This window comes from Malania oleifera, chromosome 3, assembly GCF_029873635.1.
Source record: "Malania oleifera isolate guangnan ecotype guangnan chromosome 3, ASM2987363v1, whole genome shotgun sequence".
In the NCBI taxonomy this organism is placed as follows: Eukaryota; Viridiplantae; Streptophyta; class Magnoliopsida; order Santalales; family Ximeniaceae; genus Malania; species Malania oleifera.
Genome location: NC_080419.1, coordinates 119415477 through 119425179, shown reverse-complemented (window position 1 = coordinate 119425179; position 9703 = coordinate 119415477). Strand labels below are relative to the sequence as shown.

Genomic DNA, 9703 nt, shown 5'->3' with positions numbered 1-9703 from the left:
AATTTAATTGATTAATTCGATTTATTTGATTTTAACTCATCCCAATCCTATTCCCCACAACCTCACGATCATAATATTTTTGGAAGGAGTGGATTGGTCATCGGCTGCCTGAGGATGTAGGGCATGGACGTAATATGGGAGCAATTTTAGCCGGGGGTGCTGCAACTGCAGCTGCGGCTTATGGTGCTCATCATATGTCACATGGCGCCCATCATCTTACACATGGAGGATACTATGCAATGGTCATGGGAAGTTTGGCAAGGGCTGAAGAAATGGAAGTGACCCCATCTGTGCTTCTTGATTTCTTATGGATTAGAACCGAGTTTCACGCAATACTGACAGTTGAGAAGACTATAATGTCTTCTTTGGCGATCTTATAGGATGTTATCGTGTGTATGAAAGTATTGGCCATGGTAAAAAAGATGTTAAATATAAATTCATTTATCCTTTTATGCAAAAAAAAAAAACCCTATTCCCCACAAAATATCATCCACAGGGCGATGATATTCGAGAAGTTTCTAGAACCTTGAAACTTATAGGCATTGTACAGCGCACGCCCGATTGAGAAACTTCCAACGAAAATACAGAGCTTCAGAAATCGCCTTATGGAGCTCTAGAAATCTCTTCTTCCAATATCCTATATATATTCTCCTCACGCACTCTCTCTCTCCTCCGCTACCTCGCCACTCCACTGCAACACTCCACTACAAGTCACCAGCAGCTCGCCATTTCTGAATTTGATCGCTCACAGTATCTCTTTAGCTAGAGCTTCAGGGGAGTTGAAGGATTAATCAGCCATGGAAGGAGTGCTGAAAGTTGAGGAAGAAGAAACGGTGCCGTTTGTTGGGGGATCATCAACTTCTTCGTTGTCGTCTTCCTCGTCGTTGTCGAGCTTGACGCCGCCGCAGCCAATGGCGGGCCTGCACGAGGCGGGTCCTCCGCCGTTCCTGACGAAGATATTCGAAATTGTGGAAGACCCATCGACCGACTCGGTCGTCTCCTGGAGCAGAGCTCGCAACAGCTTCATTGTTTGGGACTCCCACCAGTTCTCCGCCTCTCTTCTTCCCAGATACTTCAAGCACAACAATTTCTCCAGCTTCGTTCGCCAGCTCAATACATATGTAAGTCCTCTTTTTTTCTTTTTCTTTTTTTTTTTGGTCTTCTTAATTGCTTAAGGATCTCATTTGGGTTGATTTTAGTTTTCTTTGTATCGCCTTCACTGTTCTGGGTTCGTGAAAAAATAAAATAAAATTTGTTCCTTGCTCTTTTTATCTGAGGCTTACAGTATGAAACAATCAATCTGTTGGGTGGCTTTTGATGATTACTCTCATTCTGATGAGGATGGTTGCTTTGGTTTCGTTTGAATTGCTTTCTGTTTTCTGGGTTTTTGAAAATTTGAACATGGTCGTCTCTTGATGGAGTTTGTTTGATCCATCACTTGGGGTTGTTGCTAATTGCTGCTATATTCTGATGAGTTCTAATGTTTTTGCAGTATTCTTGTTTTGCTTATAGTTACGATTTGAAGTAGCTTTTGTGCTAAACAATCAGTTACTATATATTGGTAATTGCAGCAATTTTTTATATGTTTCGACTTTCAGTTGATGCTTCTATGATCTTGATATAATCTCTTGCATTTCTCTTCTAACTTTGGCAGAAGCAACCGGCTTTATAGCTTTGTTTTAGTAACCTTCAGTTGTATGGGTTTCTGAAAATGCAACGACTCAAATAGATAGTAATTTTATTTGGTTAGCTTTGTAGTGGGTTTTCTAGTTGCTGTGGTTCAATTGTGTTCCGCACTTGCCTTAATCCTGAACAAATTATTCTAGCATTTTTCACTTCAGTTATGTTGAATCGTGTTTTATTTAGTTTGGCCTTGTTTTGGCCTAAACAGGGGAAAAGTCCAACATGTTTAGTACAGTGGGGATTGTTTAGTTGAGTGTTTCTGCATTCCGTGATAACTTTCATCCTTACCTCTATTTATGTTCCTTTATTGATTCAGGGTTTCAGAAAGGTTGATCCTGACAGATGGGAATTTGCAAATGAAGGATTTTTGAGAGGGCAGAGACACCTTTTGAAGACTATAAAGAGGAGAAGACATGTCTCGCAGAATCTTCAGCAGCAAGGATCAGAAGCTTGTGTTGAATTGGGACAATCTGAGCTGGAAAGTGAGCTTGAAAGACTGAGAAGGGATCGAAATTTGTTGATGGCAGAAATCATGAAGCTACGGCAGCAACATCAGAGTTCAAGGGATCAGATAGCTGCAATGGAGGAGAAACTACAGACCACAGAAAGAAAGCAGCAGCAGATTATGGCTTTTCTGGCCAAAGCACTGAGCAGCCAATCATTTTTCCAGCAACTCATTGAGAATAATGCCCTGACAAGAGAATTGAGGGGCATTGAAATTGGACGAAAGAGGAGATTGCCCCCAAGCCAAAGTGTGGAGAATTTGCAAGAAGTTGTATCAGTGGCTGTAGCCAATGGCCAAGCTGAAAATTTTGCAGACCAAGATCAAGAAGACCTGGCGGCAATTGAGTCGGAGATGGAGTCATTGTTCTCAGCTGCTTTAGATGATGAGTCGATTGGTGAGATGAAGGACCTGGAAGCAGACACAATCCCTCCTACAAATTGTACCAATTTGGGATCTGTTAATGAGGTAATCTGGGAGGAATTATTGAATGAAGATTTGATTGGTGGGAACTGTGAGGAAGATGCCGTCAAGGGTGATCAGTCAGAAACCGATGTGGAAGTTGAAGAACTGGTTGCAAAGTCTCCCAACTACATCGAGGATTTGCACGACCTAGTTGATCAAATGTGTTATCCCATGCCAAAGCCTTGAAGGCGCGCATAGTTTAATGAAGAGGTTTTTGGGTTTGAGTTGTGATAGGTTGGTCCTGCAACTATATTTCCATTCTCATTTAGGTATGGTTTGTGGAATATTTAAGGTTTTGTGTTTTTGGATAATTATTATTTGTGCCTATAGACTCAATGAGGGATTTTTCTCATACAACCAGGGAATGGTGGAAGTTGCAGAAGGGCCAACAGATAAGCTTATTGCTTTGTATCCTTTTGATGATATCTGTTAATTTGAATTGTTCAATATTACTTATTAGTTCTATTTGGTTTTGTGCTTTTGGTCTGTGATCGTATTATTTCTTCAACTGTGATGCAGGACTACCCAGGGTAGGAGATTTGTAAAGCATGGTTTCAATCTTTGATTCACTCCTGAACCTTCCCAGCACATACTTTCATTTTGGTTTCTTAAAACTCTGTCGTTTGTTGATATTGCTATTCAGTATGGTTCGATCACCAAGTGTATTTATGTGTAGACTGCCAGACAGTATGAAGTGTTGCTCTTTTTCTTTTTCATTTCTAAGCAAAAGAAATTTTTAATTACAAGTATTGTCATTTTTCAATGATTAATTTTTTCTGCTTGCTTTATATGTAGCTCAGCTCACTGCTTGGGGAAGAAATGGTTGGTTTGATGCGATGATCAGACATTGGGTTGACTACTGGTTTGTTGATATTTTCTATTCATCCTGTGCAATGTGCGAGTTCTCTTCATTAAATAATTCCAAAATTGAATTGACATTTTTCCATGATGCGTGTGTAGTTTGTATCATAGTAGTCGTCATCAAACAATTCCTAACAAGTTCCTACTGGGAGTTCTAAACCTCTTTTTTTTTTTTTTTTTTTTTTTTATCGTAAAGGTAAATTTATTGATCAAAATGTATATTTACAACTACACTGGACATTCCCAGGCATAGGGGACACATTTGCCCCATCACTAATGCATGACATTACATCAAAAATGAAAGTTCAAAGTCAAAAGCATTAACCAATAGCCTACAAAGTCCACAATGTCTAGTCACATGGATATTTACGTGGAATGTATTCCAAATTTATCAAAAATCACTCTGAAAGTATGTCTCTGAATTACCCTTATCAATTCTTCTGGAGTAATGGATTTGTCTTCAAATCTCTTTCTGTTCCTAAAGTGCTAAAGGAAGTAAACAGTTGTAGCCAAAGAGATGGTACATGATCATCATCATCATCATCATTCTTTTAGTGGCATGTTTTTGAAAATTCTCGTTTCATTTATGTGCAAAGAGATGGTGAGCCACCATAAACAACATGTGAATCACTAGGAATGAGTGAAATGTATGGTCAATAATGGAGGCTTTGGGACAGGCTGGAGTGTGCTACTGTATGCTGAAATGGCTTTGGATACCCTATGAAGAAGACCAGCTGGTGGGAATGGTGTTTGAAGCACTACATGAAGTGAGTCACAGTGGTTGGTTGGTGAGTGGGAGCAGGTGTTGGGAATTAAGAACAAATTCCCGAAACCTGTGAGAAACAAAACAGAGAAAGAATATACGCCAAAGAAAAATCAACCACACACAAAAGACAGTATTTACGTGGTTCGACAATTTTGCCTACGTCTACGTAGTTGCATGGATTTCACTATTATCAGGAAGAAGATACAGAGAGTGCGGCAGTACAATGCTCTCCCTCTCGCTCTCTCACGAAGTGTGACCGCATACCCTAATCACCCAAAAACAATCATTTTATATACTGCGCACAGGGTTTCGAATGGGTTACAAAACGGGCTCAAAAATTTTTCCCTTATGATAGAAATCTCTCATTAAAGAAAGGTCAGGTCATCATCCAAATTTAACGCAACTAGGCTCCACAAAAGCCCAACAACAGGAACCTTTATGGAGTGGTGTGTAGGGATTAGTTGGGTAAAGGGAGAGAGGGGTTCTGGTTTGGCATTTCCCTTTAATTTGGAGATGCACTGCTTGTGTCCTTTTGGCATAATGTCTGGTGTGGGGAACTTCCCTAGAAAGCCAGTACCAGATCTTTTAGGCTTGCCTTGGAGATGGAGGTATTGTCAGTGATGTTTTGAGACGGAGGGGGATTAGTGAAGGTGTGATTTGTGCTCCATGAGAAACTTCAAAGATAGAAATGAAGGTTTGTTCAAATTGCTTAAAGACACTTACATAACTTGGGTAGGAGGGAGGGGGAGAGGACAAACTCATTCGAGAATATTCCATAAAACCGGACTTTTTCAGTGTAGTCCTTCTATTCCTGGCTGAAAAGAGAAGGGGAAATTGTACTTCAATTGTTACAATGCTGTTTCACTTAGGTTGCATTTGGAATCAGTTGGGTTTGGGTTGTTGCAGGCAATGATGGGGTGGAGATGCAAGGTTGGAGGGGTTCCAAATGTAGGGAAAATGATAGGGATCTGTGAGACACTATCGCTTTTGCTCTATTCTAGACTATTTGGAGGGAGAGAAATGCCAAAGCCTTTGAGGAGAGAAAAAAAAATCATTAGAAAATCTTGAAGGGAAGTAGGCTTCTGTTTGTTTTTCCTCTGTTTATTCTTCTGGTGGTTGGGGGCTTGTGCGCTTTCATGCCCTTCTATTCTTAGCCTATTGGCCTGTTCTTGTTGGCTTTCATGCCCCTTCTATTATTGGCCCACTTGCCATTGATTGCACATAGTTGATGCTTTTGGCCTCTACTAGGCATTTCACAGCAAAGACATTTCAAAAAAAAAAACATTTAATGTGATCCGGGTGCCTTGCATTGCTGTTAAATAGTTAGTGTGCTGTGTTGTAGGAAGACACCATACTTTCGTGTGAAGTAGCTTGCAAGCTGACAAGGTACACAAAAGTTTTTTAAGCAAGCCAAGCATTAACCCTGCATTTGAGAGCATGGAATTTAGACCTTGGATTTGGATTCATGTGTAGTACAAAATTGTATTGAGTTTCTTTCAAACTAAAATCCAAGCCTCAAAATTTATACTCAAACACTATCTAAGAAAACATATGACATTGTATAATCAGACCTGCTGTTGTTGTATGAGGACTGTTTCTCAGTTCCCAAGTCTCAATGTCATTCATTTTTCCTGCTACAATCTGGACTAAGAAATTGTCAAAAGCAGACAGATATGGGGAAAAGCAATAAGAAATAATATTGATCTCATGAAAATTAAAAACTTGCCATGCTTTTAACTTGGTAAAAATGTCATGAGCTTGTTGAGCATGAAAGGCCCAAATTGCAATGCTGTAAGTTGGTCGTGATGTGGCACCAATCCACCTATATGATGGTGTTCGTGCTAATTATGTTGGAGGACTAAACACCTACTTAGTTGTAGATTTTATAAATGCATGTACCCTATATTTGGGACCTTAAATTTTGGGTCTTGGATTTAGATTTGTATGAATTTGGACAAAGGGCAATATCCAAGACTTAAAATCTGCTTCCAAACACAACTTCTTTAATAAGTTTTAGTTTTTGAAATTAGTTTGCACTACTAAAGTTTGATGAATGGTTATAATAATGCATGCATTCCTTGTGAAGTTGAAGTCATCATTACGCGATTCATCCTAGGCTGTAACCCATAGCATGGTTGGTGACGACAAAAAAGCCTTGGGTGTTGTTTTGTTCATGGAATCTAAGTTCAAGAATCTTATTTCTGAAAATGAGATGTTTATTTCATGAGTATTTTAGTCTGTTTTTTGTTACAAGATTCTAAGAAATGTGATATTACCCCATATAGCTTTTCAGTCCTATGGGAGAGTATCACATTTTTGGGAATCCTGAAAATTCCATCACCCTTATGTGAGGAAGATGTTATTGTCCTGATGATTTTAACTGTTCAATGAATACCAAATCTTTTTTTTGCTTTCATAATATGTCATCATTTAAACAATGTTATATGATGTTGTCATGCTGCATGAGCTTTGACATAACTTTTCATTTTGGGAGGACTATTTGAAATTACCTCACTGTGCTAAAATTCTCATTTTGATGATTGACTTAGGAATTTTGACATGTGGAACATGGTTGAATTATCAACAATTGTGCTTGATGAATGGTGCACCATTTAGGGAGTTCAAATCTTGCATTTGGTATGCTACCTTTTCACCGAACCAGCTAAGTTGATAACATTATTGTTGCAAATGATAGATTTGGGTTACTTTCTTAACAGTTTTATGCTTGTTTACTTTGTAATTATTATAAGCACTTCCACGGACACCTATAATTGTTGGTGTAGTGTACATGCTTTGATCGCACTAGTGATATTAAAATTTAGAACCAAGGTTAATTGCTAGTCATTGAGAGATTATTTGCAGTGTGGCAGCAATCTGTTTGTGTGCTGGAGGACATGGTGTAAGCCCAATCATTGTCAAAACATGGCACATATGCTGCCTTATTGTGTAGAAGTGTTTGACTAGCACTCACATTATCAATTAATGGCGAAGACCTCAAAATCAATCGACCATTTTCAGTAGGTGGATTTTACACTAGAGCATATTGAATCTCAATATGAGCTAAAGAAATTTGTATCTCCAATGATATCAAATAGTTCAAATTTCAACTACGAAAATTCAATAAAAAATTGAACCAGTGATCAAATCTGTTTTTGAGAGTTGCTCATGCAAATATCTCTCTTAGTTTGGATGTTTGGCCCATGCCTTGCTTGTTATGCCTGAGCAAATCATCTTTGCTTCTATCTTAGCTGGGCCAAGGAGAATCACTTGGTTGGGTTCTTTAGTTGCTCATTCCGCTTCTTTCAATGGGGAGAGTTTCATCTGTGCCTGCAGGTTGGCTGAGGCTCAATTCATTGGTTGTTAAGGCCACTAGAAGATTCAATTTTTTTCAGGACATAATATCTAAACTCATAGTTCTCACTGTCTTCTAGTATCAAGAAACTTGCTACTCAGCATTTGAAATGGTACAAGAGAAGGAATGATTGATTTAATTGTAGTTTTACAAGGCTTAGTTCATAGTTTATTACATTGTTAGTCCTAAGCAAATTACTTAGATAGGGTGATCGGTATTATTTTTTGTTGGTGATTAGAAAGGAGGGGTATGCTTAGAAAAGGAAGGCGCGGGCAGTACTTCAAATGTTGAAGAGAGGTAGTGAAGAAATGGGAAATTGTCAAGGATAACTTCTTTTTTGGCAAAACGAAGGGCGCCTTCAATGCTAGTAATTCAAATTCCCTGCATCAGCTGTAAATGATAATGACTTCCTCGCCACCATGCAATTGTTCTGAAAAAGCAGAGGCACAGTGACAGAGCCAGCTTTTTATATTTTGTTTGCTTGTAGAAGGGTAAATATTCCTCTGGGATGAGACTAATCTCCATGGGTCATTTTGCCTTACCTCAAAACATTCAAATTGATATCATGTCATTTGGTTCTAAAATGACGTTTTGAGGCCATTTCCATTAACATTCACTAGTCCATTCACAGTGAACGGGTCATATATAGGAACAGGTTGTTTTTGAACTGCTATTTTATGTGAATTAAAGTTACATAAGTGTTCTCCTGAGTTCGTTGCCCAATTTATTTCTATGATTGCCTTGGAATATATACCTGGCTTGCCTGGTAAAGACATTTGTTTCATTGCCAGGATCAGCAGACTCGAATTGTTCAGTTCGACCTTCCTTGAGCTGATATTTTGTTATCATGTGCATGTGTATGTTTTCATTAATCAGCAGTATTGTTTTGTGGTAAAATGTGGTTCGTGTATGTTTTCATTCATCAGCTGTATTGTTTTGTGGTAAAATGCATTGTGGTAAAATGTGGTTCGTGATGTCAGATCAACAAATCTGGTTTTAGGCCATCAGGACGACATTTCAAACCAATAGATAAGATCATAAAGATGGGTCTCTAGATGTTGCAAGCTTGGGAATTGTCTCTTCATTTTAGAGTGGTAAGATTTTCTGTTGATGCTGTCATTTTGTTGGCTTTCGCGATTTCTAAGCCTCTATATTTGCAACCCCAAGTAACCCAAATCATCTGCAATACGAGCCTCTGGCATTATACTGGTCCAGGAAAATGAGAATATAAAACGTAACCCGATTGCCACTGGGGAAGTTGTCTTGAGTAGTTGCAGCAGATAAATTTTGGGGGCGGGGGGGGGGGAGGGGGGTGGGCGTTGGTCTCTTCTCAAAGCCTCACAGGGACTGCTGATAATGCTTTTATGTTTTGATTATGGTATGGGGAATTTGTGCAGGAACAATAGTCCTCATCTTCAAATGTGGTATAGGCTGTCAACTGATCCCATTTTGCTGTGAAGAATTGATTCCGCTTGTTCTATCTGATCTGGTGGTCGATTCAGTGGTTTGCTGTCTTCGATATTTATGGTCAATGTTGTGTGCCAATTATAGCTCAATCACAGCTGCCCCAATAAAGGAGGAGCGTAATGGCGGCATTTCTTATAGGTTGCACTTTTGTTTTAACGTTTATTCTTGAGTTGCGGAAATAAAAATAGAGTAGAGAAGTAATGGAATAAAAAATTTAGGGGATAATGAAATCAAGATTAAAATAAGATTAGTCTACCCCCCTTTCCAAGTGATGTCTTTTGGCTTCTTTTTTAATAAAAACAAAAAACAAACCTTTAGACACCGACTTTTTGATTTGGATTTAGATAAGAAATAATATAAATTTTATTGAAATATTTTAAATTTATTTAAATTTAAATTTAAAGTTTAAAATCTATGCTTTAAATTGCAATTTGGAAAATATTTATGCTGCATTTGAAAAGTATGGATTTAGGGATCTTAGATAAATTTTAATTTAATTTCATATTATATTTTATTCAAGCACACACAATACTATGTATATTGGAAAATTTGCATATTTTAGTTCTTACTTAAAAGAGAGTTTTATGGATTATTTGGGTTGATGGAA

General features: G+C 38.3%; 1 protein-coding gene across 38 annotated transcripts; it reads left to right on the top strand.

The window, feature by feature from the left end:
* The first annotated feature begins 208 nt into the window (after positions 1-208).
* LOC131151122 (heat shock factor protein HSF30) lies at positions 209-9351 on the top strand. Of its 38 annotated transcripts, none has more exons than XM_058102362.1 (7): positions 215-1121; positions 2000-2884; positions 3012-3292; positions 3451-3512; positions 6827-6914; positions 8610-8723; positions 9027-9351. In XM_058102362.1, exons 1-2 carry the CDS (start codon positions 798-800, stop codon positions 2834-2836), a joined length of 1161 nt encoding a protein of 386 aa, XP_057958345.1. In that variant the 5' UTR covers positions 215-797; the 3' UTR covers positions 2837-2884; positions 3012-3292; positions 3451-3512; positions 6827-6914; positions 8610-8723; positions 9027-9351. The 38 variants fall into 38 exon arrangements, with proteins under 38 accessions (XP_057958308.1, XP_057958345.1, XP_057958337.1 ...); XM_058102354.1 differs by having other exon boundaries at positions 3012-3337; positions 8630-8723; XM_058102350.1 differs by having other exon boundaries at positions 3012-3337; positions 3446-3512.
* Positions 9352-9703: the final 352 nt, after the last annotated feature.

Bases quoted from the DNA above. Each gene is read 5' to 3' on its own strand.
- LOC131151122 (XM_058102362.1), top strand. From the start codon at position 798: ATGGAAGGAGTGCTGAAAGTTGAGGAAGAAGAAACGGTGCCGTTTGTT. The intron at 1,122-1,999 runs GTAAGTCCTCTT...TTATTGATTCAG, and splicing joins TTCGCCAGCTCAATACATAT to GGTTTCAGAAAGGTTGATCC.